At 56.6% G+C, this 27,030-nt stretch overlaps 2 protein-coding genes across 5 annotated transcripts in view; both read right to left on the reverse strand.

Moving 5' to 3' along the window:
- The window catches only part of NECTIN2 (nectin cell adhesion molecule 2), a 34,085-nt gene extending 26,503 nt beyond the window's left edge, over positions 1 to 7,582 (reverse strand). For all 3 annotated transcript variants that reach the window (XM_055411896.2, XM_055411897.2, XM_055411898.2), the window contains exon 1: positions 7,284 to 7,582. In XM_055411896.2, coding sequence (XP_055267871.1) covers positions 7,284 to 7,374 — 91 coding nt within the window. In that variant the 5' untranslated portion in view covers positions 7,375 to 7,582. The remainder of the gene's footprint in view (positions 1 to 7,283) is intronic.
- An 8,255-nt stretch (positions 7,583 to 15,837) lies between these two features.
- BCAM (basal cell adhesion molecule (Lutheran blood group)) lies at positions 15,838 to 26,240 on the reverse strand. Of its 2 annotated transcripts, XM_055411893.2 has the most exons (15): positions 26,084 to 26,240; positions 24,033 to 24,154; positions 23,256 to 23,484; positions 23,070 to 23,140; positions 22,704 to 22,800; positions 22,424 to 22,606; positions 21,428 to 21,564; positions 21,030 to 21,186; positions 18,505 to 18,620; positions 18,253 to 18,394; positions 17,982 to 18,118; positions 17,675 to 17,819; positions 17,441 to 17,585; positions 16,364 to 16,481; positions 15,838 to 16,271 (listed from the first exon to the last, which is right to left on the reverse strand). In XM_055411893.2, the coding sequence occupies exons 1-15, from the start codon at positions 26,163 to 26,165 to the stop codon at positions 16,266 to 16,268; spliced, it is 1,887 nt and encodes a 628-aa protein (XP_055267868.2). In that variant the 5' UTR covers positions 26,166 to 26,240; the 3' UTR covers positions 15,838 to 16,265. The 2 variants fall into 2 exon arrangements, with proteins under 2 accessions (XP_055267868.2, XP_088686181.1); XM_088830055.1 differs by lacking the exons at positions 15,838 to 16,271; positions 16,364 to 16,481 and having other exon boundaries at positions 17,437 to 17,585.
- Positions 26,241 to 27,030: the final 790 nt, after the last annotated feature.

Consider the following 27,030-nt stretch of genomic DNA (forward strand, 5'->3'; position numbering starts at 1 on the left):
TCTTGAGGTAAGTGGGAACCATTGAGGGTTCTTCACTTGCAGAAGAACTTGACTACAGCAAAGATTTAGAATTTCAAGGGCTTGAGTGGTAGAACCTTCCTGCTAGCCATTCTTTTCCAGCCTGTGCCAACCAGTGGGCAACAAATAGTTGCTCAACATGGTGGCCCCAGGTACTAGAGAGTCAGTCCCTGAGGATGGGGATTTGTCTATCTTGTTGCTTATTGTATCCCTAGAGCCCACACCAGGGCGTGGTTCAGTAGGTGCTCAATCAATACTTTTGGAAAATAAAACAAAAAAACCTGTTGAATAAATATCAAGATCTGTTCTAGCTGTACATTTCACAGATGTGTCAGGACAAGTCCTCTAGGAGTTGACATTCCAGGAGAGGGGAGAGATTGCACAGACAGTCGGGTAGGGGGGGCAGGGCTGGGGGTGGAGGGGAGGACCTAAAGCAGGGGCCTGACCCAGCAGAGGGGAAGGGCAGGAGGGCTTCCTGGAGGAGGAAACCTTTCCCAAGGGAAGCCAAGCTCCAGCCAGTGGAGCCCCATACCTCGCTCTGGGTCACTGGGTCCCTTTGGGGACTCAGATTTCTTCTCCTAAGGAAATCCTGTGGCTGCCAGTTGCCTCTCTCCTGGGGAGTTCCCTGGTTGCCCAGTAGTTAGGACCTGGGCTTTCACTGTCATGGCCTGGGGTTCACACCTCTTTTCTGAGGGAGGTTGCCCTACTGCAACTCGAGTGGTCCTGGTAGCTTCAGAAGATTAAAAAAAAAAAAAAACAAGAAAAAAAAAGCCCACTTTTGGGAATTTCTTGGCAGCTTAGTGGTTAGGACTCTGTGCTTTCACTACTGAGGGCAGGGGTTCAATCTCTGGTCGGCAAGCCTGAAATAAATGGATTAATCAATTAAATCTAAAAAACCCACTTTTAGCTTCTTGTGGGGCAAGCTTCTCAGGAATTTCTTTCATCACCAATACTCTGTACTGGATGGCCATACACCCTTCCTCTTTCTAACTAGCTGGCTCTCATCCCCTCACCCCGCACCCATCTCCCCATCTCACACACCAGGTTTTCATGACCCTCCCGAGCTCCTGGAGGGCAGGAACTCTTTGCTTGGTCTTGTTCACAGGGGTACCCTCGAGACCTGCAACAGAGACCTGCTCCTGGTAGATGCTCCATATATGTGAAATGAAGGAGGTTCTAAAATTCCAAGGCTCCACGATCCCCATTCTAAATGTCTCATTTTGAACGAATGAATAGTATGGTTCAGCCCCCATATGGTTAATGGCCCATCTTTTAGGTCTTTCCACCTCAGTAAAAGGTTTAGGATTGAAGCTTTGGAGTCATGTCTGACTCCACTTTTTCTCTCTCAACACCCATTGCAATCCTTCAGGAAATCCCATCAGCTTCTGCAAAATATATCTTCAAGTGGACCAGGTCTGACCCCTGCATTACCCATACCCTGGTCTAAGCCAGTGGCATCTCTCCCCTAGGTCATCCCACACACACCTCCTCCCCGCCATGGAGGGCTGCAGGTGCCCTCCGCAGGTCCCACAGGCAGAGAAGAGTCTCTTCTATGGCTCTCTCCTCACTCAGAAAATACAAAAAGCTCATCTTTACAGCAGCCCACAAGGTCCTGTGTGACCTGTGCCTTCACCCTCTCCCCTTGGCTCACCCTGCTCCAGACATACTATCCTCCTCACCATTTCTCAGACATGCCAGGCAAGTCCCATCTCAGGGCCTTTGCACTTGCCGTTCTCTCATCCTGGCATACTTTCCCCTCCCTCCCTCCCTTCAGATCTTTGCTCTGGGGTGTTCCCTGACCACCCTGATGATGAGAATAGAAATTCCCTTAACACTGCTTTGTTTTCCTCATTGCACCTGATGTCTTTTTCCCACTAGAACATTAGTTCTGGGGGCAGGGATCTTTGTCTTGAAAGTGTTAGTCCCTCAGTCATGTCCGACTCTTTGGGATCCCATGGACTGTAGCCTGCCAGGCTCCTCTGCCCATGGAATTCTCCAGGCAAGAATACTGGAGTGGGTAGCCATTCCCTTCTTCAGGGGATCTTCCTGACCCAGGGATCAAACCCGGGTCTCCTGCATTGGCAGGCAGATTCACTATAGTCTGAGCCTTGGTTCCTGCTGTATTCCCAGAGCCTAGAAAAGTACCTGGCACACTGTAAGAGCTCCAGAAATGTGTTGAGTGAATGAATGAGGTGGAGATGGGGAAGCAACAGTGCAGTAGATGACAGAGGCCAAGGCTGAGTTAGAGTTTGGGCTTTTTCTTAGGGGCACTAGGGAGCCATAGAGAGTTATAGGCAGGGGGAGGGACAGGGTTAGATTTGTACTTTAGAAAGAATCCTCAGAATGGACTGGGGCCAGGCTTCGGGGGCCAGGACAGTGGGGATGGAGGATGAACTGGATTGGAAACACATTCAGAAGTTGGAATGGTTGGGACACGGAGGCTGACCGGCTGTGGGGCAGGGGTGGGTGGTGAGGGGAACGAGGTGTATTGGCTGATGCCTGGATGTTTTACGTTTCAGGCAGAGGCAGGAGAAATGAAGCCAGGAGGAAGGTTGGCCTGGAGTTCAGACCCTAGTGTCCAGGACACTGTTGGGCGGGAGCCTGTGCCCTGACCTTGGCCAGAACATGGTCAGCAGCACAGTGGGGGAGGGTGTGGCCGTGGGAACACCAGCCGCCCTCAGCTTTCCTTGGCCAGCCAGGCTGATGACAGCTTCATGGGGTGTCAGCTGGGTCCCCAGACACACTTGCCCTGCTTGTGGCCTGGCATGCCAGGCTTCCTGTGGTGACAGGGCAGGGGCAGCCCAGGGCATTGTGTGAGCCCAGGGGAATCCTTTGGGCAGGTGGGAACAGAGACCCAGAGCCTGAGACCCTGAGATCTGGGGAGGGGAAATCAGGGCTGAGAGGAAGGGGCTGGGGGCCTGGACTCTTGGGTTCCTACCTGCCTGACTGGCTCCTCCCAGCTTGGCTCACCCTCTCCAGACCTACAAGGTATCATGACCTGCCTTCTGACCACAGGGTGTGGCAGACGCCAGCTGGCCCTTGAAGGCCAGCGTGCTTGGAGTGCTGGCCTCAGCTGCTGCCTCAGCTACCTCCTTAATTAATTGCATTAATCATGGTGCCCACCCCCACAGCGGACATCCAGGAGCTGGTTTGGTTGTGGGGGGGCGGGGGGGCTGTTGCTGAGCAGAAGCAGCTAAGATATTGGGCTGTCTGTCTGGGTCTGCATATCTTCACCTGCCTCCCCCAGCCCACCTCTCTGATGGTGGTCAGCACTCAGCTCAGTTGATGGTCATCATTCCCTTCCCTGGTCTGTGATTTTCTGCCTTTCTGCAGGGACTCCACCCCGACTGAAGGTCTCCCCTGTGGAGTCTGATGCTTCTCTAGGGGTGAATCTCTAGGACCGTTCTTCCTGGCCGAGCTCCTCAGACAGAACCCCACCCCCACCGTTCTGCCCAGGCCAAGTTTACACCAAAACACTTCTGTCTCTGAGACTCTGGCCCTCCTCTCTCAGATCCTGTCTCTTTGATCTCTTGTGTCTCTGTCTCTGGTTCTTAGGGTTCCCAGTCTGCCCCTCTGTGTCTCCCAGGAGTCCCTAGTCTCTGCTTTCTGTGTCTGTCCGTCTGTCTCTCTCTAAAAGTTTTATTGAGATACAGTTCCCATCCCATATGATTTGCCCATTTAGAGTGTCTAGTTCAATGATTTTTAGTAAATTCCTACATTTGTGCCTCCATGACCACAATCAATTTCAGATCATTTGCACCAAGCCCAAGAGACCCTACCTATTCTCATATTCCCTTTCTTCTGTACTCTGACGTCTGAGGTCTGAATCTTTTGGGTCTGGGGGTCTCCTTGTCTCTGGGATCTGGCTCCCGGCACCGATTCCTGAGGTCTCTAATCTCTCCAGGTTTCTGGCCTCTGTCTCTCAGGATCTCTGTTTCCCCGTGGCTCGGCCCTCTGCCTCCTGGGTCCCCCCATCTCTGCATGTCTCTCCACCCCTGACATACTTTCTCTTCGCTGGGCCATCTTGCTGGGTCCCCTTTTCTCCTCCTCCTCTTGCTCCATTTCTCAGCATCGCTGGGACATTAAAAATGTAACAGCGTCCCTGGTGGGGGTGGTGGAGCTAGCCAGCCTGCCCAACTCCCTGTCCCTCCCCTGTCTACCACTCCCCGTCGCCCCCACATACTGAGGCCTTGAGGTGGGCCTGTGCCCTGACCACCCTGGGTCATCGCGTCACCATCACTGACTGGCTGGGGTCTTTCGGGCCCCCGCCCAACTGTCACAAAACCTCTGTCTCTTTATGCTGTTTCTGCCTTTCTCGCGATGTCTTCCCAGCTCCTTTCCCCTGCCCCCCACTTTGTCTGCATCCCTGCAGCCCCATCCCTGTGGCTGGATTTCATCCCCCCATCTCTCCATTCCATTTCTATATGTGTCTCTGACACCGTCCCTAAATTTGTTTGACACCCTCCCCCTCTTGGCTTCTGTCCCCATCTGTGTATCTCCAGCCTCTCCCTGAATCCCTCTTGCCCCTCTGCTCCCCACCAGGATGTAAGCAGACCCACCCCTACTTCTCCCCTGTCCAGTTCTCCTTCTCTAATGAGAAGAGACAGCAGGCCAGCAGTCCCCTCTCCTCCCATCCCCCTCTGCTACGTGGGGCTGCCTGGCTGACATGGATGAGCAGTGAAAGCCCGGGAGGACTGGGGAGGGGAGCCGGCCCAGCAAGAAGCCCAGGTGGGGCACCCTCATTCCTCGGAGGCCAAGGAGAAGGAAGTCAGAGGAGCCAGGGACAGGGAAACAGAGATGGATGGAAAGGAGGGCGGTGGGTGAGAGAGGAGGAGAGAAAGAGCTTGGAGAGAGATTAGAGAGCCAGAGGAGCAGACAGGGAGAGGGTGAGGAACGGGGAGAGGCAGAGAAGAGGAGGAAGGGAAGGAGGGAGGGAAAGCGGCAGGGACGAGACAGCAGGGCACAAGGATGGGGTGTGGGGAAGGGGGACGCTCTCCTCCTCAGGTGCTAAGAGCTTCCTCTGGGGATCATGGGATATCTGAACCTGCCCCCCCACCCCCACCTTCAGAATACTAGGGTGGCTCCACAGTAGTACTTTTACAGTGAAAAATCTCATCCCGGTGCAGAAGACTGTTCATAATAGACCATGTTGCTTTGGTGTGGTTGCTTTAGAATGGAGAGATGTTGATCTTGGTTAAGTCATGCAGAGAGAGAAGGGACCATACAGTAAATCTTAGTTATGACAAGCAAAAGTCTTTTCTGTCCATTGTGTTATTGAACAGACCAGGGAATGGGTTGCCCCAGTGGTCAAGTCTTCTAAAGGTACCACTAGAAAGAAAGCGAAAAGATTTTTAATGTGAGGGTACCTTTTCCAGTTAACTGTAAGCAGCACCAAAATGCTGTTACTAATAGTGTCCCTGATGGGATGGAATTGTTATCTCAGTTTTCCAAAGAAGGGAATGGAGGCTCAGAGACACTTTCTGGGTTCTAGAGCACACCAGGTGGGGCAGAGCCGAGAAAGGCTCTGAAGTCTGCAAACTGGCTGAGGATGCTGGGAAAGTGGCTTGTCCTTTCTAAGCCACTGTTTCCTCATCTGTCGAATGGTAACAGGAACTGGACCTGTCCCTTAGGGCGATTGAGAGTCTTCTGCGAGATCACACACCAAGTCAACACCTGGCCCAAGGTGGGGAGGATTCTGAGCATTCTGCCTGAGGTGGCTGCTGCTGCTGCTGCTGCGTCACTTCAGTCGTGTCTGACTCTGTGTGACCCCATAGACAGAAGCCCACCAGGGTCCCCCGTCCCTGGGATTCTCCAGGCAAGAACACTGGAGTGGGTTGCCATTTCCTTCTCCAATAAGTGAAAGTGAAGTCGCTCAGTCGTGTCCGACCCTTAGCGACCCCACGGACTACAACCTACCAGGCTCCTCCATCCATGGGATTTTCTAGGCAAGAGTACTGGAGTGGCTTGCCATTGCCTTCTCCTGAGGTGGCAGATTCTGATTTTATCTCACTGTTTCTGACGCAGAGGGAGAGACAGGCAGAAGGAAAAGTTAGTGCCCCCGCTCTGGATCCAAACTGGGAGACCATTCAGAAACACGCTGGGGGAAAAAAGATCTAGGGCTCCCGTCAGCTTCCTCGCACTTTCTGGCAAATGTTTGTGAAACTCCAGTATCAAGAGTTTCTAGCTGGTAATAAACAACCGGGTCACCTGCAAAGGGGCGGGGACAGAGCCTCCCTCACCTGTTTTCTCGCAGCCCCTCCCTCTCCTGGGGATGCACTCCTCCCCTAGGGGAGGTGGGGGAAACAGGAGTCGGGGAGGGGGGCGGGGAAGTGGGCAGAGCGGAGGGAGAGACAGCGGATTAGGGCGGCGTCTCCTCACGTCCACCTCCCGCTGCGGCTCTGAGGACAAAGGCGCGACGGGAGGAGAGATGAAGTCCCGAAACCGGGAATCCGGAACGGGGAGCCTGGACAGCTCCCGCCCCTGCCCTGCCCCGGCTCAACGAAAGTAAAACCCGGAAAACTTCCCCAGGGATGTCCCCGCCGATCGCTCACAAGGAACGGGAAAGGTCCCAGACGGCGGGACTCTGCCTCCTTAGTCTAGGCGGGACACAGGCCGACCGAGCCTCCAGCTTTCAGTCAGGGCCTCTGGCTCTTCATTAGATCTAGAACCCAAGAGACAGGGTTCCTGCCCACATTTATATCTGAATTCCAGGACATTCCAATGCCCACAATTAAATCTGGAGCCCAGGAGACAGGGCCTTTTGGCCTCCTCTTCCCCCAGTTCTGTCTGGGACCCTAGAGACAGACAGAGAACACTGCTCACAATCTGGAACCCACAAGTTCGAGCCCTTCCTGACCCCAATTCTACCAGGACCCCGTAGACGGAGCCCCAGCCTTCATTCTCCTTGGGACCCAAGAGATAGAGCCCTCAGCCCCTAATTTTTCTGGGGCCCAGGAGTTCCTTGTTTTCCGGGCCCAGGAGTCAGAGCCTTCAGCACCCTGGGGCCCGGGGTTGGAGCCCTCAAGCCCTTCCCCAGGTCGCCCGAATTATCATTCTTGGCCCTGTAAGGGGCCCAAAGTCCGAGCTCCCGGCCCGCCCCTCTGAGGACATCTGGCTCCCTGCCCTCAATTCTTCCCGGGACTCAGACTCCCAACTCTGAGAGAAGGAAAGATGGGGGTAGTCTCGCCTTATCATCGCGACCGCCTGCTGGGGGTAGGGAAAAGGATGGTTTCGCGCGCGGCGGGGAGGCGTTTGCGTTCTCTCACCGGTTTCCCGGAGCAGCAGCAGCAGCAACGGCACTAGCGGCAGCGTCGGCGGCGACAATCTCAATGGCCGGAGGGCTGCGGCCCGGGCCATGGGGGGCCCGGGGAGGGACCGGGCCCGGGCAGGGGCCTGAGGGCCCCTCTGCGTGCGCCAATCGACTGGGCAGACGAGTAGGTGCCCGAGTGGTTTCGGCTCCCGGCCGGTTCCCGCGGCTCTCGGGTTTCTCGGCTCTGCTCTCGAGGTCAGGTTCTCCGGCTCAGCGCCCCAGGCCCTTAGATTCTCTCTGGCTTCGGACTAACTGACGTCACAGGACCCACCCCCTTCCTCCCCTCCTCGCGGAGCCGATCTGGCTCCGGCCACGCCCCCTCAGGAAGGTCTGACTCCGCCCCCTCCTGGGAGTCCTCGTCTGCCTCTGCCCAGGATTCTACGCTCGCCCCGCCTCCCCAGCATTCCTCTCCCTCCCCTTCTCAGGATTCTACACCCGCTGCTCCCCAGGATTCTAAGTTCGTCCCTCCCAGGACTCTGATCGCCGGCCCCCAAGCCCCAGAATTCTCTTTGCCCTCTCCAGGCAAACCCCGCCCCTTATTGCTCTAGCCACGTCCCTTTACACCTACATTGCCCTCGAGCCCCGCCCCCTGCCTCATGGGGCAAGCACAGCGCTTCTGAATGTCTCGGCTTCCACGAAGTCCCGCCCTCAGGCATGGCCCTGCCCATTCGTTTTCCTCGTGGTCTGCCCCGCCCCTCAGGAGTTCAGTTTGCCCAGGCCTCGGCCCCGCCCCCTTTAGTTTTGGATAGGGCCGTCTGGACACACATGCGTGAGGCACGTGGTTTCCTATAGACCCGCCCCTCTGGAGCCCCGCCCACACGCTGAGACTCCACCCCCTTCCCCGCCTAGCGTCTTCCCCAGTTCTCGCCCCGCGCTCGCTGTCTCAGGTCTGTCCGCATCTCAGCCTATCCTCATCTCTCTAGTCTCTGCCTGAGACTCTGGGAGTCGCCGCGTCGTGTCTTCTTAGGTTTTAGGTCTTTTAGTGTCTCTGTCAGTCTCTCTGCCTCTTCTCCCGTCCCTGTGCTTATCCCTGGGTCTCTCAGTTTTCACGTTTCGGTGTCGCTTTGTGTTTCTGCTCTCTTTCTTCCTGGTGGTCTCCTGTCACTGTGGCTGTGTCACTGGTTCTTGTCTTTTTTCACGCCTCTGACTCTGGCTCTGCCTCTCGCCCCCGCATCCGTGTCTCTCTACCCCTGTCTCTTTGTGGGTTTCTGTCTCTGTGTCTTTCTCTGTCCCTGTGTTTCTCGGTGCGTTTCTGTGTCTCTTTCACTGACTTTGGTTTCTCTCTGCGTCTCTTTTGACCTCTCTCCATCGGCAGCCCTCTCCTCCTGCATCTGGTCCGCACCGTCTCCTTACCGCGGCCTTCCGCCAGGGGGCAGCACAGACCGCTCCCAGCGGCCGGCTGGCCCTGCGGGGTTGGGCTACGGTCGGGCCTCCAGACTTGACTAGTCCCTCCCCGTGTCCTTGTCCCACTTCTCCTATCTTCCCAGCCTCCTCGCGTCTTTGTGTCTCTCGCTCTGACTCGGCCCCTTTGTCTCTCCCCGGCGGCTCCCGCTCCTCCCCTCCCCCACCTACCTCTTCACATTCCTTGGACTGCCCGGGGGAGCTGGTGAGGCCGCCCAGCCTGTGGGGATGAGGGCGGCAAGCAGGAGGCTGAGGGAGACGATGCCACTGAGCGCTTGAAATCCCTTGGTTCCGGTTCCTCGGAAAAGGAGCTGATCAGCTGGGGGCTGATGCTTCGTTCCCTACCAAGAGGACCCCCCATAGACTTGCCCTCCCTTCCCACCTGCCACACACCTGAGTTTTCCTACCCAGAAGTGCAAGATCTTAAGTAGTGGAGACTCTTACTGACTGGCATTCACATCTTCGTAATAATACTGTTAATAAATGTATTTAGCACTGACTGTGCCAGGTGCTAATCCAAGTGCGCTGTATTATCTCAAATAACCCCCCACAGCACCCTATGTGATGAGGAAACAGGCACAAAGAAAGAAGTGACTGGATTCAAAGCCAAAGAGTTGGCTACTTGTCAGTTGCTGGTGTCCGACTCTTGCGACCCCATGGACTGTAGCCTGCCAGGCTCCTCTGACAATGGGATTCTCCAGGTGAGAATACTGGAGTGTCTTGCCATTTCCTTCTCCAGGGGATCGTCCCAACCCAGGAGTCAAACCCGGGTCTCCTGCATTGCTGGCAGATTCTTTACCGACTGAGCTATGACAGAAGCCCCAAGTCACTCAGTTGTGTCTCTTTGCAACCCCATGGACTATACAGTCCATGAAAATACTGGGAGTGGGTAGCCTTTCCCTTTTCCAAGGGGATCTTCCCAACCCAGGGGTCGAACCTAGGTCTCCCGCATTGCAGGAAGATTCTTTATCAGCTGAGCCACCAGAGAAGCCCACTCATCAGTTAATTCCACACAAAAATCGCACGAAGGGAGATTTCACGATCCGCATTTCGCTGAAAGGCGCATAGAGTGATTATCTGCACTCATGCCTCCCAGCAAGGAAGTAGCAGGCTAGGACCTCCCCGTGGTGTGTCTCTCAGCCTGGCATGAGGTCAGCTGGACAAATACAGTCGTCACCTCCCCCCCCCCCCGCCTTATCTGCGGTTTCAGTTACCCCGCGTCAACCCCAGTCCAAAAATATCAAATGGAAAATTCCAGAAATAAAAATTCATCAGTTTTTAGCCATTCTGAGAGGCATGATGAAGTCTCGAGCCCTAAACATAAATCATCCCTCTGTCCAGGGCTTATACACTACTTGTCTCTGAGTCACTTAGTAGCCAGTTCCATTATCAGATGGGCTGCAGTGGTGTCACGGGGCTGATGTCCAAATAACCCTCATTTTATTTAATAATGGCCCCAAAGCACAAGAGTAGTGATGCTGGCAATTTGGATATTCTCTTGCTATGCCTCATTTATAGATGAAAGTTTGTCACAGGGATGTGTATATAGAAAAAAAAAACACTGTATATGTAGGGTTCAGTACAATCTACACATCCACTGGGGTCTTGGAATGTGTCCCCTAGATAAAGGAGAACGACTGTAGGCGCATAGTAAATTCTCCCTAGAACTCTCTGTCCTTCTCTCCCCAATCTGGGGCCTTCTAGGACCTGGATCTCTGGGGTTAGTGCCAACTTTGCTACTGATTTGCTTTGTGAAATTCTGCCCCCTTCCCCCATTTCTCCCTTGGATGAAATAACCAGTCCCCAGGGAGAGTTTCTCAAAGAAGTTCCCCCCCCTTAGCACCCACTCTTCTCCAAGCCTGTCAAGGAGCGTGCTCAACTGTCTCCTGGTTCTTTGTGAGCTGGGGTGAGCCCAGGAGGTAAGCCCCAGTAGGCTGGAATTTCATTCCCCTAGTCACATGCATAAGGGGACTTGGATAAGGCTGGGCACTACAGTGTGTGTTTGTTGACAGATGACTGGGTGAGTCCCATACCTGGGGAGTTGACTTCCAGCGTCAAGGAGTCTCAGAGGTGACACTTCACTGAAGAGTTATAACCACCAGGAGGTAGGGGCACAGAGCCAAAGGCTTCCTGATGGAGCTAGGGAGTTGATGCCAAGTATTATATTTTACCTGCCCTTTAGCCAATCAGTCCTAAAGGAGATGTGTGCGAGGTCGCTTTAGTTGTGTCCAACTCTTTGCGACCCTATGGACTGTAGCCTCCCAGGCTCCTCTGTCCATGGGATTCTCCAGGCCAGAATACTGGAGCGGGTTGCCAAGCCCTCTTCCGGGGCATCTTCCCAACCCAGGTTTTGAACTTGCATCTCTTATGTCTGCTGCATTGGCAGGCAGGTTTTTAACCATTAGTGCCAACAGGTAAGTCCATTAAAGGAAACCAACCCTGAATATTCATTGGAAGGACTGATGCTGAAGCTCCAATACTTTGACCACCTGATGCGAAGAGCCGACTCAGTGGAAAAGACCCTGATGTTGGGAAAGATTGAAGGCAAGAGAAAAAGGGGGCAACAGAGAACGATATGGTTGGATGGCATCATCGACTCAATGGACATGAGTTTGAGCAAACTCCAGGAGATAGTGAAGGACGGGGAAGCCTGTTGTGCTGTAGTCCATGGGGTTGCAAAGAGTTGGATACGGATGAGCTACTGAACAACAACAAAACCTCTTCCATACTAAGCCCTTATGGTTCGGAGTGAGCCTGGCCCAGTCCTGCCCAATCAGAGCATTGGGTCCCTGACCACAGGGATTGGTTCAGGGATGGGGGTGGGACTCATTCCTGACCAATGAGAATTAGCCCTGAGATGTCTGCTTGAACTAACAGGAAAGGGATACCTCTTTTGGTGAAGGTTGCTAACCTGTTAGAACACTGGTACTCTGGGTGCCTCCAGATACAAAAGAAACTGCCTGTTCATGGAGGACAGCAGAGCTGAGAAATGGAACAGCCAGCTTTCTGATGAGACTATTTGAGCCCCTGGATCCAGCTATGCCTGAAAGTAGTCTTTGCCCCTCCTGGTTATATGAATGAATAATTTTCCCTTTTCATTTACACTTTTTTTACTTCAGTTTTTTTTTTGTGTGTGTGTGTCATGTGCAACAAAACACATCTTTACTAATAAAATCTGTATGAGTCCAGAGGTGGCACAAATTCCAGTAAAGTTACAAGGACAAGGAGTGTTGTTAGTTATTCAGTTGTGTCCGACTCTTTGCAACCCCATGGACTGTAACCTGCCAGGCTTCTCTGTCCATGGGATTTCCCAGGCAAGAACACTGGAGTGGGTTGCTATTTCCTTCTCCAGGGGATCTTCCCGACTCAGGGATTGAATCCAGATCTCCTGCACTGCAGGCAGATTCTTTACTGTCTGCACCACTAGGGGAAACTTTTCAGAATTCTTAAAGATGTTCTGGCTTTGAAGGAAAGGCAAGCTTTGTTACAGTGGGGGAAATGAGAGAGTGGGAGAATAGTAAATTCACAAAGGCACAAGACATGAGAGATGGAGCAGTAGGTATGTGTGAGGGGTGATATCTTAGCAGGTCCTGAATGCCAGGGGAAGGGTGCCTCATGGTCCTGAGAGCAATAGGGAGCCACAGAAGGTTGAGGAGCAAGGGGAGTCTATTCCGAACTTGCCTTTACTTCCTGGAGCCCCAGATCATGGTGGTTCATCACCCCCCACACCTGCTGCCTCTTCCCCCAGACCCTTGGCCAAGGTGGGAGGAGGGGTCAGACTAAGGAGGGCACAGGCTGCCATCTGTATGCAAATTGCCTGGAATGCCATGCAGATGAGGGATCTTATGCAAATGTGTGCCCTCTTGGGAGGCAGGCCAAGACATCCCCTCATTAATTTGGGGACCAGGTGCTGGGTGGAGCATCCCTTTCTCCCTGGGGTTCCCTCTCTCCCCTCCCCCATCCATCTGTTTCCTCCCCTTCCAGCTCCCCAAATTCCCCCTCACCAATATCTGCCCTTAATGTGGTATCTCTCTCCACCTGGTCCCTTTCTTGCTTTTCTTTCTGTCCTTCCATTTTCCATGAATGATAATAATAACAATACTAAACACATACTGAACATGCTCTGTGCCAGGCTTTGTACTAAACACTTTTCACAGTTATCAAATTCTCCCAATCATTCTATGATTTCTCTGTGTGTGTCTGCTGTATTTTTAAAAAATATTCCATTCTGGGTGGGGGAGGGAAGGATTGGGAGTTTGGGGTAGCAGATGCAAACTATTATATATAGGATGGATGAACAACAAGGTCCTACTGTATAACACAGGGAACTCTCTTCAATATTCTGTGATAAATCCTAATGGAAAAGAATACAGAAAAGACTGTCTATATATGTAAAACTGAATCACTGTGCTGTACATCGGAAACTAACACAACATTGTAAATCAACTATACTTTGATTTAAAAAAAAAAGTGAGCTGAACGTCCATGGGAAGGATGGAAAGACTGATTAAGCCTCAAGTATCTGAGAGTCCTTGGGCTTCCCTGGTGATTCAGACGGGAAAGAAACCACCTGCAATGCAAGAGACCCGGTTCGACTGCTAGGTCGGAAAGATCCCCTGGAGAAGGGAATGGCTACCCACTCCAGTATTCTTGCCTGGAGAATCCCATGGACAGAGGAGCCTGGCAGGCTACAGTCCGTGAGGTTGCAAAGAGTCGGACACGACTGACTGACTGACACTTTCATTTCACTTATCTGAGAGTCCTTAGGTGACTCTTGGGGACTCTCGCTCTGCTCGGTGAGTCCTGAGCTCACATCATGCAGGTGAGAGCCATGGCCAGGAGGCATGTTTTCCTCCACCTGCAGGTGTGGCTGAATGCGTTTGCCCTCACGTGGCCCTGGCAACTTCCGGGTGTGGATCCTCCCTGCTCCCCCTCGACTCTGGGCGTGCAGACCACACCACACGGAGAGGACAGCGGAGCCCCGTGAACCCCCAAGCTCAGGCGGCAGAACTTTGATCATTTGTTCCTCATCTCAGTGTGTCAACCCGGCCCATATCTCGTTTCTCACATTTGTTTTATTTATACATTTATTTATTTTTAATCTTTTGGCCACACCCAACAGGAATCTTAGTTCCCCAACCAAGGACTGAACCCTGACCCCTGTGTTGGAAGGTGGAGTCTTAACCACCGGACCACGAGGGAAGTCCCTCCTGTTTGTTTTAATCTGACTCAATAAATTATGGGATTTGAGCACCTTAATTAGGTCTGTGTGAGCTCTTCCGTTCTGGAAATCTCTGAGCATTTGCTCAGTTGCCTACGAGGAGGCTCCCATAGCATCTCTTCAACTCCCCACGGCCACAGATCCCACTTGGTCCATCTGGTGGCTGAGTAAACCGAGGACAGAGGGGTGGGGTCACCGGCAGAGACCTCCCAGCATGCATTGCACGGGGATACTTGCTCCCTCTCCTCACAGCAGCCGTCCACCGTCTGAGTGTGACTTATCTCTGTCTGATGGACTCAGGGAGGTGAAGTCACTTGCCCAAGGTCACACTTGTCTGCCCCGCACTGCTTCTGAGCTGCTCTTTTGAACCTTTTTTTCCCCTCCCTTTTTAACTGGCAAGACCTCTCTGAATCCTGGTTCTTTCTGTGTTTGTCTCTGTAGCCCTGCCTTTCCATATGGCACATTGCTTTATTGTGCTCCGCAGATACTGCATTTTTTAAATAAATTAATTACAGGTTTGTGGCAACCCTGTGTCTCTCGCTGCCATTTTCCGGACAGCCTTTGCTCGCTTTGTACCTTTGTGTCACATTTGCTAATTCTTGCCAGTGTTCTTGCCTGGAGAATCCCAGGGACAGGGGAGCCTAGTGGGCTGCCGTCTATGGGGTCGCACAGAGTCGGATACGACTGGAGCGACTTAGCAGCAGCAGCAGCAGCACTATTTCAAGGTTTTTCATTGTTCTTCTGTTTGTTATGGTCACTGGTGAGTGACCTTTGATGTGACCACTATGACTCACTGAAGGCTCAGACGATGGTTACCATTTTTAACAAGAAAGTGTTTTGTTTTTGAAAGTGTTTCTTAAGTTAAGCTATGTACTTTTTTTTTTCCAGGCAGAATGCTATTGCATACTTCCTACATCCCATCCCATCACTCAGTCGTGTCCGACTCTTTGCGACCCCGTGGACTGTAGCCTACCAGGCTTCTCTGTCCATGGGATTCTCCAGGCAAGAATACCAAGTGGGTTACTGTTTCCTTCTCCAGGGGATCTTCCCGACCCAGGGATCGAACCCGGGTCTCCCGCATTGGAGGCGGACGCTTTAACCTCTGAGCCACCAGGGAAGCCCAACAGTACAGTGTAAATGTGATATATGCACTGGGAAAGCGAAACATTCGTGTGACTTCTTTATTGTGATCTTGGCTTTACTGCTGCGGTCTGGAGCTGCACAGTAAACAGATCCGGGACACGTCTCTATCTGTCTGTCTTTGCCTCCCTCTCCCCACACCTCTGTCTGGCTCAGTGGCTCTCTCTCAGTTCTGAGCTGCCCCAGCCCATCCCTCTGACCTCTCCCTTAGCCTCTCTGTCCTCCTTTCAAATGCCTCTCCCTCTGCTTCGGCAAGTCTCTGTTTTGCTGTTTCTGCCGTCTCTTCTCTCTGCCTAGATCCCTTCATAGGGGTTCCTCCAAGTTGCCCCTCCCTGCCCACCCCCCTAGCTGCAGGCCCCAGGCTGTCCTCAGAGGAGATGCCTAAATCCCTAATTCCATCCACTCTACAGCTCAGAGAGAGCCTTTCCTCTGGATGCTTCAATTCCCTCTGGGCCTCTGGCAAGAGAGACTGGGCATTTTTTACTTAAGGGGACAGCACCCCACCTCCCCACAAAGGCACTGGTCTTCAGGGGCCAGGTTCAGCACCTTCTGGATGCCCAGCACTTCTCTTCTCCACCTTTTTCCAGCTGAGTCACCCTCCATCCTCTCTCTCATTTCTTTCTCCATGACATCAGATTTCTCCTGAGGTCCAGCAAGGGGGTGGGAGAGCCAGCAGGGCCAGAGCATCACCTGCACCCCGCTTCCCCTCTCATCCCCTAGAGGAGGCGGCTCCGGCCACAGGATGGTGTCCAGGTGACAGACAGCATTTATTCCAGACTCCAGTGTCCACAGATGATGGGGTCAGGGCAGGGGCCGGGGATCCAGTGTCAGACTCTGCAGCAGGACGTCAGGTGGGGGGGGGCACCAGCAATGAAGGCAGGAGGTAAAAATAGCCCCAGCCAGCCGACCCTCGAGCCTCGTCCCAGGCCAGGACTTGGGCTCGGGTCCAGGAGCTATTCTGGGGCCTGGGAGAGTCACAATCCCTGGAGGAAGGACCCCTCCCTCCCAGGCCGCTGTGGTCCCTGCCCAGCCCACAGAGGAAGGAAGGGAGGGCCCAGAGAGGGAAGAGGGAAGGCCGGGAAGGTGGGGGCAGGCGGAGGTGTGAGCGGGGCTGGTTTTCTGATGCTCGCCACTCCAGGTCGAGTTCAATGACTGCCTCTGGGAAGGTCCTCAGGCTCAACACTGAGGAGAAGATGGGGAGATCAGCCTGGGCCCACAGCGGCTCTTCCACCCGCAGTGGTCCCCTCTCCCCAGGGGCCCAGGCCCTCGCTCACCTCATCTCCAAAGCCCCCGCTCCCATGCTTGGCTCCTCCAGAGGCACTCCCCATGAGAAGGCCCGTCTGCTCCGGCCGCTCTGATCCTGAGTGGCTCAACTTGGGTTCCCCAGGTGGCCTAGTGGAAGGAAGCAGTGTGTTGGAGGCGGTCATGGCCAAGAAAGGAACTGGCCATGGGTGTGTCGGGTGCGGACAGACTTGGGGATGGGTGGGTGTTAACGAGCTGGGGGTGAGGTAGGAGGTGGAAGTGGCCCTGGGTTCAGGGATGGGGTGAGGACATGCTTGATGCTGCTCTTGGAGTTGGAGATGGTGATGTCACTGGGATGGGTTTTGGGGAGGGCTATGGGGATGGCTGGGCTTCCCCGGTGGCTCAGCGGTAAAGAATCTGCCTGCAGTGCAGAAGTCCCAGGAGAGGCAGGTTCAATCCCTGGTTCAGGAAGATTCTCTGGAGGAAGGCATGGCAACCCAATCCAGTATTCTTGGCTGAAGAACCCCATGGGCAGAGGAGTCTGACGGGCGATATGGTCTATGGGGTCGCAAAGAGTTGGACACGACTGAGGCGACTTAGCATGCACGCACGTGGGGATGGCTGTGGACTGGAGTTGAGGGTGGCCGTGTGGTTGGAGATAAGGTTGGATGGGGATGGGTTTGGAGTTAGGAATGGGATGGGGGGTGTGTGCAGGGCGGCTTGAGATGGGGAGGCGTTTGAAGCTGTGTTTGGTTACTGGATATGCCCTGGAGCTGAGGGTGCGGCTGGGGGAGAGGTTGGGGTTGGAGAGGAAGCTGGAGGTATAGATGAGGTTACTTTGGGCTTGGGGTGGGTGTGGGTCACAGGTGGGGATGAGATTGGAGATGGGGTTAAGGTGAGCTTGGGGTGGGCTGGGAGTTGGTTACAGGTTGGGTGGGGTTGAGGAGATGGGAGGGGACGGTCATGGTCCAGGTCGGAGGTTGGTGACGGGATGGTATCTTATTCACTGACGGAGTTGGGGTTGGGGCTGCGGTTGGTTTGGGGCTGAGGTTGGGGGTGAGGTCAGGGTTGGGGCAGAGAGGTCAGTTTCAAGGTTGCAGGCCACTCACGGAGACCCCTTCTCGCCCCGCTGGCAGCAGCCGGGCCGCCCCTTGCGTCTCATGCAGTAGAAGACGGCAACGACGAGGAGCAGGAGGGCCACGCTGATGGCCACGGCCATGACCGCCACGCCGGCCTGGGAGGTCTGGGGGGCCACTGCAGGGCAGGGCGGAGGGGAGGGTCAGCCAGCAGCCCTCCGTCTGCCCTGCGCCCCCAGTGTTGGTCCCACCCTGGTGTTTACTCACCGGTTCCGAAGTGGAAGACGTGGTGGGTGTTCCCGAGAGGGTTGGAGGCCTCACAGGAGACGCCGTCTTGGCTTAAGGCACTGGTCACCTTCAGGGTCAGGGAGCTGCTCACCCAGCCCTGGCCCCCAGGGGCCGGTTCTGTGGGCTGTGGAGGCTCAGGTCAGGCCCAGGCTTGTGGAATCCAGGGCTCGGGGTGTGGGCAGAGGTGAAAAGGAAGCGGTCGGTGGAGGTGGAGGGTGGGGAAGACACGATGCGTGGACCGTTGAGGGGGCCGGGATTTGGGGAGGGTCAGGGGAGGGTCCCTTACGCTGCCGCCCAACTGGCTCCAGCTGAGTTTGGGCTCCGGGTAGCCACGGGCGTAGCAGATCAGGGTGACTTCATCTCCTTCGGTCCAGCTGCCTTCGGCCTTGAGCTGAGTCTCCTTCGCCTTTATCTCTGGCGTCCCTGTGGGTGGTGGGGTGGGAAAGGGGGTGAGAGGTAGGCACCTGGGGAAAGGCAAGAAGGGAGAGAAAGGAGAGAAGGACCAGACCCATCTCATTTGTCCTGGCCCCCCGTCCCAGCCTGCCCACACCCCGAACCTTGAACCAGCAGCCTGAAGCTCCGGGTGCGACTCAGGAGGGGGATCCTGGGCATGTAGGCCTCACACGTGTAGGTGCCGGCAGAATCGAAGGTGACGGAGTGGAGGGAGAGTGTGGAGTCCTCGCCCATGGGTGCTGAGTCCTGGGTGGGGAGAGAAAGAGCAGGCAGCAGCCGGGTGTGAAAGACGGGGCGGGGCGGGGCTGAGGGAAGGGGAGGGTCCCGTGCTGGGGAAGGAGGCCTTTCCCTCTCACCTTGGTCCAGTGTAGGGTCGGGGTGGGCAGGCCTCGCGCAGAGCAGGTCACGCTTGTGCTGTTCCCCAGAGGTAAGGAAAGCTCTTCCCCTGTGCTGAGCTCCAGGGAGTCCAGGTCTGGAGTGGGGGGAATAGAATGTCACCTTCCCCAGGCCCTCACCTGGTCAGTTAGGGGATCCCCAGGGCTTTTGAGGAGGCAGACGTGAATAGACAATTGTCAGCAGAGAATGCCAACTTCTCCCCAGCTCCACGAGCTCTCCACTCTCTCATCTGGGCCCTTGAGCCCAGACCTAGGAGTCTGACTCCAAAATACATGCCCACGGGACTTCCCTGGTGGTCCAGTGGCTAAGACTTTGTGCTCCCAATGCAGGGGGCCTGGCTTTGATCCCTGGTCGGGGAACTAGGCCCCACATGGCACAATGAAGACCTGGTGCAGCCAAATTAAATAAATAAAATAAACACTTAAAACAACAACAGCAGAAAACAAAATACAGGCCCGCTTCAACCACCTGCCTCCAGGGCTGACGTCTGAGCGCAAGGTTAGTGGATAACCTGGAAGGTGTCGGGCACTCCTTCTCTGACTACCCCTCCAACCTTGGCCTTCTCTCCTCCACACGACCCATTTTTTTTCATCAAGTCTTTCTCTGCTCTGTCCCCCAAATGGATCTTCTCACTTCTTTCCATCTCTGATCCTGGGGTCCAACTGCCTTGACCACTGCAGTCACGTCCTCACTGGTCTCTGTACTGGGCAGGACTCTTGTCCTCTCTGGTCCATTCTTTGCTGAGCAGCCAAAGGGATCTTTTCTTTTTTAAATAGTGAAAGTGTAGTTGCTCAGTCGTGTCCAAGTTTGACTTAAAAAAATTTTTTTTAATTTATTTAATTTTGACTGTGCTGGTTTCTTTTTTTAAAAAAAAAACAAAAACAGCCTACTCCTCTTTTTTTTTTTTGTAGTGCCCAGGCTTCTTTAATTGCGTCACAGGCTTAGTGATGGTATGTGGGAATCTTAGTTTCCCAACCAGGGATTGAACCCAGGTCCCCTGCATTGGGAGTGGGGAGTGTTATCCACTGGACCACCAGGGACGGCCCCCAAGGGATCTTTTCAAAACTCACACTGGTCAGCCCTTGCCTCTGCTTAAAATCCTGCAGTGAGGAGGAAAAAACAAAAGAAAACAAAACCCTGCAGTGGGTCCCCAGTATGGTGGGCATACAGGCCTCTTTCCTTGATGAAGCCAAAAAGTCCTGCCTGGTTGACCCTGCCCACTGCTTCAACCTCATCTCCCACCTTCCCCTCTTGTTCCCTGAGCTCCGGCTACCCTGTTCTTTCCCTGTTGTTCTCCAGTATGCCAGTGTGGGCCTCAGGGCCCTTGCTTGTGCTGTTTCCGCAGCCTGGAATGCTTTTCTTCTGACTCATCATATCTCTGGATCCATTCTTCGGTTTCCTACACGTGTTCCCCTTCTCAGAGAGGTCTCTCTGACCCTCTGTCGTGGACACTCAGATTTCCCCTTTGGCACCAAAGGATTTTCTCCCCCAGCTGTTGAGAAGGGTGTCAGCTGTCAGCCCTCAGCTGTCAGCCCTCTCTGGAAACTGCCTGAGCCGCAGAGAGAGCCCCTGGCTCAAGGTCATGTCCCCTCCTTCCCTAGGCAGCCCACATCCAATGACGGGTTGACATGGATGTACAAAAGACCCGGCCCCTGTGCCCCAACTGGGGATCTCTCAGCTTCTAAGTGCCCTGTGATCACGTCAAGGTCTTCCTTAGGCTGAAGCCCAACCTCTGCCTCTGCTGCATCCTGCTTCCTTCCCTCATCACCCACCAAGAGGTGTGGATCCCAGGGCACTCCCCATAAATTTCCTGCCTGCAGTCAGAATCTGCAGCCCCCAACACCCCCATCCTTCTTCCACTCCTCTGCGTTATCTCTGTAGAGGCAGCACTGCGACTCAAAATGTGTGTTCAAAAAATAAAGTGTGTGTTCACGCTTAACGTCCGTCTCCCCTACTGGCCCTGGAGCTTGGTGGAGGCTGGGGCTGCGCTGTCTTGTTCACATGTGACACAGGGTCTAGCCCCAGGAAGGGAGGTGACAGGAGTGCCCAGGAGGGACAGAGCCTTTGCTCAGGGCTTGTGGGCAGGTGGACCAAGAAGGCTTCTTGGAAGACTGGGACCTGAGAGATGGGTTGGGATTGGATGGAAGAGAAGATGGGGAGTTACTGTAGGAAAGAGGAGGGGAGCTTCGGGTGTGATGGGGAGAAGGGTCCGCCGAAGGTGAGGCCAGCCGGGTGGGTCTTGAAGGCCAGGGTGAAGCATGTCCCCAGAGGACTGGGGAGCTACAGCAGGTTCTAGGCAGGGGAAGGTCAGATGTATGCCTTGGAAAGGGGTCTCTGGCTGCCTTGTATGGGAGACTGGAGGGGCTGGGGGCATCGAGACCAGGCTGGGCACCACAGAAAGGGCTGGAGGCAGGGCTGCGGGGGGGCGGCGAGGGTGAGGAGATCGCTGATGCCAGGGCCCCCCTCCTGCTCTGGGGGCTCTCACAGGCCACACGCAGCTCCAGGGTTTTGGAGAGCTCCGTATCCTCGGGGGCGTCGTAGTCCTCCACCCTGCAGCCATAGGTCCCGCTCTGGTTCCGCTGTACCCGCTCCAGCGTCAAGTTCCCCTCAAGACTTGTTTTTAGCACATCCTCCTGCTTGTCCTGGGGGAGACCAGGAATGGGGACCCTGGTTCAGGAGCTGCTCTGGGCTGGCAGGGTCAAGTTAGGTCTGGGGTCACCCAAGCCAGGCATCAAGGTATGTCAAGACTCTCAAATTGGGAAACAGATAGCTCCTGGGTCACCGATCATGTGCCTTGCTAAGCCAGGGGTCACCCAGGTGAAGGGTCAGAAGTTGGTGCAGAGGAGTAGATCGCAGATGTCAGGGAATGAGGGGGTGGGTTACCTGAAGCCGGAAAAACGTGTACTCTGGGCTGGGACTGCCGTCCCCCCGGCACAACAGCTGGACAGAGTCACCCTCGCGGACCCAGCCCTCGGCAGTGGACTGGCTGCCCAACCAGAACAGCACGCGCTCTGTGGGATCTAAGGGAAAGGGCAGACTCACGATCAGGGTCAAGGGTAAAAGGCAGGGCTAGGTTAAGGGGGAGAGGCCAGCACCATGGGCTATGTTGGCCGAAGGTGAGAGGTAATATCTGTTTTCTTTTTTGCCATGCCATGAAGCATGTGGGAACTTAGGTCCTTGACTAGGGATTGAACCTGCACCCCTGGCTTTGGAAGCATGGAATCTTAACCAGGGAGGTTCGCTAGAGGTCATAGCTTTTGAGGCTCAAGTTTGCACTTGTTCTGAGATCAGGGACCCGAGGTCAGAGGTGGAGAGTACAGGTCAGTGTGTACCTTGGGAAGGACTCTCTGGCTGCCTTGTATGGGAGACTGGAGGGGCCGGGGACATCTAGACCAGTACAGGCACCACAGAAAGGGCTGGAGGCAGGGTTGTGGGGGGGTTGACGCCACACTTCCACTGCAGGGGGCACAGGGTCAATCCCTGGTCAGGGAACTACAATCCCACATGCCTCATGGCGTGGTCAAAAAAAAAAAGATATGACCCTAACCTTTGGCCAACCTTAGTCCTTTCCTTTGCTACAGTGTGGGTGACAGGTCAGTGTGAGATTCGGAGGGACCCATTTTGGGGTGGAAGTGTGGGGCACAATGGTTAGTCCTGAGACTCCACGGGGTTCAGGGTGTTATGGGGGGAGTCAGAAGTCATGATGGGGTTCCTGCTGGCACTTGAGGTCAGAGGTCAGAGGTGAGTACCCACTTCAGCCTGAGGTAAGGGAGCGGAAGGCCTGGAAGGGGTGGTGCAGGGCGCGGGGTCACCTTGGAGGGTCAGGCCTCGGCACAAGAGTCCCAGGTGGGGGCGGCTGGGGGCCCGGCTTGGACTCACAGTGCAGGGTGAGGGAGAAGGAAGGGCTGTCCAGGCGGCCATGCTGGCCGGCGGGCAGGTAGTAGTGGACGGAGCAGTGGAAGCTGGCCTCCCGGTCGGGCTTGTGGAGCCGCAGGTAAAGGGTGCTGGTGAGAGAGAGCAGGCCGGAGGCCTCCCGGACGGTGCGGGTGGTCATGTAGCCCTCTGCGAGAGAGAGCAGAAGGGGGGGCGGTCAGCCAGCCCGGCCACTGCCCAGCCTCAGCCCCTAAGGTCTCACCGAGCTCCCTCAGGCGCCGCTCACCAGAGTTCACCTCCAGGGGCACGGCCAGGGGCTGCCCATTCCGATACCACATGATCTGGGGGGCTGGGTTCCCGTTGCGACTGCTGCAGGTGGCTATCTGGGACAGACACGGACCCGCACTGGGCTGGGAGCCAGGACCCTGGAGTCTGGGTCCCCAGCCCTGGCAGGGTGGGACCAGACCAGACCCAGACACACGAGTCCAGCTCCCAACCCTCTCCTCCCAGGAGACTCAAGGTTGGAGCTCCTGGACCCTTACTCCTCGGATTGGGAAGCCCAAGCCCCCAGCCTCTCCTGACCTTGGGCTGTAGAAGCCCAGAACCCCCTCCTCCCCTCAGAACCCTGGAAGCAAGGTGTGGCCCAAGGTACCTCCTGGGCAAAGTCATCCATCACAGACAGAGTTCCTTTGTTGGGGGAGACCTCTGGGGCCTCTGGTTTGGCTGCAGGAAAGACTTACAGTCAGGAGCTGGTTCCCAGGGTTCTCACCTTCCTGCCCCTTCCCAGGATGTGTGTGTGTTGGGGGGCGGTGGTCAGAGGGGAGGCACAGACACTCACCAAACACGTTGAGCCTGGCGGTGGCCTCGGCGGTGCCCGCTGCCCCCGCCTTCACCACGCACACATAGTCGCGCTCGTCGCCCACCTGGGCCTCAGGCAGCACCAGGCGTCCCCGGGAGTCCAGCTGGTACGGGGGGCTGCGGCCCCGGGAGTTGAGCTCTTTGTCCCGGAGCTCGGAGCCACGCAGCTCGGCCGAGGCCAGGCGGTGGCGGGCCCCGGAGCGGTCGACCTGCAGGGCGCAGGTGGGGAGCGGCTCAGCGCGAGGCTGCCCGGCTCCTCCGAGTCCCCTTCCTCTCTGCCGCTCCGTGGGTGTCCTTCACTCAGCTCCTCTCTCTCTGGTCCCTCTGTCCTCTCTCCGGCTCTCCCACCCCTGCTCCCTCTCTGTGGTCACCGTTTCCCCTCTCTGGTTCCCTCTTTCGCCCTCTCACTGTGTTCCCACCTCTGTCTCCCGTTCCTGCCCTGGGTCTCCCGTTTCTCCTTCTCTTTAGTCCCATCCTCGGGCTCCTGCCTTCTGGGTGTCTGCCTCTGAATGTCCTCTTTCAAGAGCCAGGGGACCTCTTTCATTTTAGCCTCAGCTGTGCCCGGACACCAGGGTACCCTGGAGAGGAGCGTCCCCTTGCTGGGCCTCCATTCCCCCACCTGTAAAATGGAAAGGCAGCTTGGTGCGGCTCCCAGGGGCTTTCGGGCTCGGATGAGGGGATGAGCGTTTGCAGCCCTACTGCCCTGACTCTCAGGCCCCGCTCTGTCATGCCCTCATTCCCAGACCACAGCACTCACCAGAAACCATTCCAGCATGAAGTAGTCATGGGTCCCCAAGGGGCTGCAGTCCAGAGTGACAGACTCCCCCCTCATCACCTCCACCAGGGGGGGCACAGACAGGCGGACCTCAGCCTTGGAACCTGTGGGAGGGCGACTGAGCTCTCTCCCACTGCCGCCAGGAAGCAGAGCTCTCCAGGCCCCCAGCCCCTCCCTCAGACCCAGGATCCAGGCCCCCAGCCCCTGCTCCCTCAGACCCAGGATCCAGGCCCCCAGCCCCTCCCTCAGACCCAGGGGTCCAGGCCCCCAGCCCCTGCTCCCTCAGACCCAGGATCCAGGCCCCCAGCCCCTCCCTCAGACCCAGGATCCAGGCCCCCAGCCCCTGCTCCCTCAGACCCGGGATCCAGGCCCCCAGCCCCTGCTCCCTCAGATTCGGCTCCTCTCTCCCTTCATCTCTCATTTCTGCATCTCTAAGCTTCAGATCCCATCAGCATGTCTCTCCACCTCTCTGGTCACTTGCAGAACTGAAGACTCCTCCCCTGGGCCACACAGGGCCCCGGTGGCCCCCACACAATCCTCTTGGGCTCAGATCCTGTGTGTCCTTGCTGGTCCCACTAGACTAAATGCCCCTCGAGGGCAGGGCCTTGGCAGGATCATTCCTTAGCCTCCAGCTCTTCACCTGGGGCCTGGCACAAGGAGATGGATAATCGTCTCCATCTCAGTCCCCGCCTCTGTGTGTGTGTGTGCGTGTGTGTGTGCGCCCGCGCGCGCCCATCGCCCTGTGTCTCCATCTCTTAGTTTCACGGTTCTCTGCGTTCCTCTGTCTCTGTGTCGCCCGGCCCTGCCCCCCGGGTCTCTCCTTCAGGAGCGGGGGGCTGGGGCTGGGGCTGGGCCGGAGCTGATGCAGGATGGGCGTGTGGGCGCGGTGAGGGGGGACAGGGCTGGGCAGGTTTCAGGAATGTGGGAGGGACAGGCTGGCTCAGACCTGCCCGAGCCCCCTACCCGCCCTCGGCCCCTCTAACTCTCTGATAGAGCAGCAGCACGTGCCTCAGAGCAGGACATGGTGGAGGCCCCGGTCCCGGGTCCTGAGGGAGAAGGGAGCGGCGGGCCAGGAACCCCGTCCCAGGATCCGGGCAGGTAGAAGTGTTCGCATGAGGAAAGCGAGCTCTTTCAGTCTCTGGGCTGGCATCCTGGCCCGAGCTCTCAGTTCTTAGAACCTCCCTTCCCTTCCCCGCCCAGCCTGGCCCAGTTCTGCCCCTGGGGACCCCCTGTTCGCCGCGCTTGTGCCAGGGCCCTGGATTCCCAAGCACCCACCTCTGGCCCGGGCCTGCCCCATGGGAGGGAGTGTGGGGCCAGGCTGGTGCCCAGGGCTGGGTCTGAGTGGTAGAGACAGCAGGGACGGTTGGAGGGATCTCTCTCTCCTCCAGTTCTCTCTTCCCCCAGCCCCTGAGGGCCTCTACCTCTCCTCCAACCACCACGCAGGTGTGTGCCTTTATCTGGGCCCCCGGGAAGGGGGGCTCTGTCACTTGGAAACACTTGATTCCGCTGTCACTGCCCAGGGCCTGGGCTCCAGCCCTTTCTGATGGAGCGGGAGGCGAGAGGGGCGGGTCCTTTAGAATCTGGGCTCTGAATCTGAATGGGGGGAACCCGCAATCGCTTGTGACTTGCTGATTTCTAGCCAGAGGATCCCTGACCCTCTCAAAACTTGACAACTTTTGAGCGGGGAGCTCCACTTTGGTCTCTTCTGTCACCGGGGAAAAGGCACTCCGGGCCACTGGAGGCCAGGACCTCTGGGTCCGGGGGAGTAGGGGCCAGGCGGGGGTGGGAGCGGGGACAGATCCCAGCGTCTGAGGGGGCAGAGAGCGGAGCGCCCGCACTCCTGGGTCCCACGACTTCTCAGATCGCTTCTAATACACGGCTGAGGAGCCCCAGGCCTCTGCCTCGCTGTTGCTAGGTTTACTGGGAGGGGCACCCCCATCCTTCCTTTCCTGGGGTCCCTGGGGTCGGTGAAAGCCCCTCCCCACCTCCCCTGCCCTCCCGCAGGCGCGCTCTGCTCTCAGCCCGAGCCATACCTGGGTGCGCCGCCAGCAGGAGCGCGAGCACCAGCAATCGCGGGGCCCGGCGCGCCCCTGCCCGCGCGTCCGGGGGCTCCATGTTCAAGGCGGCGGCGGCGAGCGGCGGGCGGCAGGGGCAGAGACTGAGCCGGGGCTGGGGCTCGTCGGCCGCCGGGGCTGGAGCGAGGAGGCCCCGCCCCAGGCAGCCCCGCCCCGCCCCGCCCTCCCGGTCTCCCCCCGTCCCCCTCCAAACCCGGGCGCCGGGCCAGGACCTCCCACTGCCCGGAGCCGACCTCCCAGCGCTCAGCCGGGAGCCAGGCTCCCCGCCCCCAGGCCCCAGGGTGTCAGGCTCCAACTGACCAGCGCCCCTGGCGGGTGACCCGACCAACCAGTTCGGCCGGTGTCCAGGGCGGGGTCCTCCCTGGACCCCTGCGGACCCTCTCCGCCTCATTCTCACTGGCGGGACCCGTTCCCACCCCGGCCAGTGACCTGGGCTCCCCTCGTCGTTTTCGACCTGCTGGCCCGGGTCCAACCAGTGCCCTGCACCGGCTTCTCCCAGTCCAACCAGCAATCCCCAGCCTCCCCAGTGGCCAGTGCGCTGAGCTGCTTTCCTGCCTGACCGGTGGCCTGGAACCCACCCGGTTCTAAGGTCTAATAGTTCTGATGTCTAATGTCTAATGGTTCTGATGTCTAATGGTCTGCAACACCCAGCTCTGCCCAGGCCTCTGAGATGCTGGCGGGGGCGGGGGCTGTGGGGTGCTCTTCCCTTAGCTCCCCTCCCTAGGGCCCTCCCTCTCTTCCCCCCTTCCAGGGAATCCTAGGAATGCCACCCCCCTTCCTCCCTTTCTCTTCCCTTCACTCCCCTCCAACTTTGGGGGGAGGGGAAGAGAATCGGGGTTGACAGGTGAGTGGGGGCGGGGAGGAGGCCCAGGCACCTGAGGGGAAAAAAGGAGGAGGCCCACCAC

Source organism: Moschus berezovskii, chromosome 22 (assembly GCF_049115385.1).
Source record: "Moschus berezovskii isolate FMDL1 chromosome 22, NW_MosBer_1.0, whole genome shotgun sequence".
NCBI classification, from domain to species: domain Eukaryota; kingdom Metazoa; phylum Chordata; class Mammalia; order Artiodactyla; family Moschidae; genus Moschus; species Moschus berezovskii.

Bases quoted from the DNA above. Each gene is read 5' to 3' on its own strand.
- BCAM (XM_055411893.2), bottom strand. From the start codon at position 26,165: ATGGAGCCCCCGGACGCGCGGGCAGGGGCGCGCCGGGCCCCGCGATTG. The intron at 22,801-23,069 runs GTACCTTGGGCC...TGTCTGTCCCAG, and splicing joins TGGATGACTTTGCCCAGGAG to ATAGCCACCTGCAGCAGTCG. The intron at 18,395-18,504 runs GTGAGAGGGAAA...CTCCCCACCCAG, and splicing joins CGACCCTACACTGGACCAAG to GACTCAGCACCCATGGGCGA.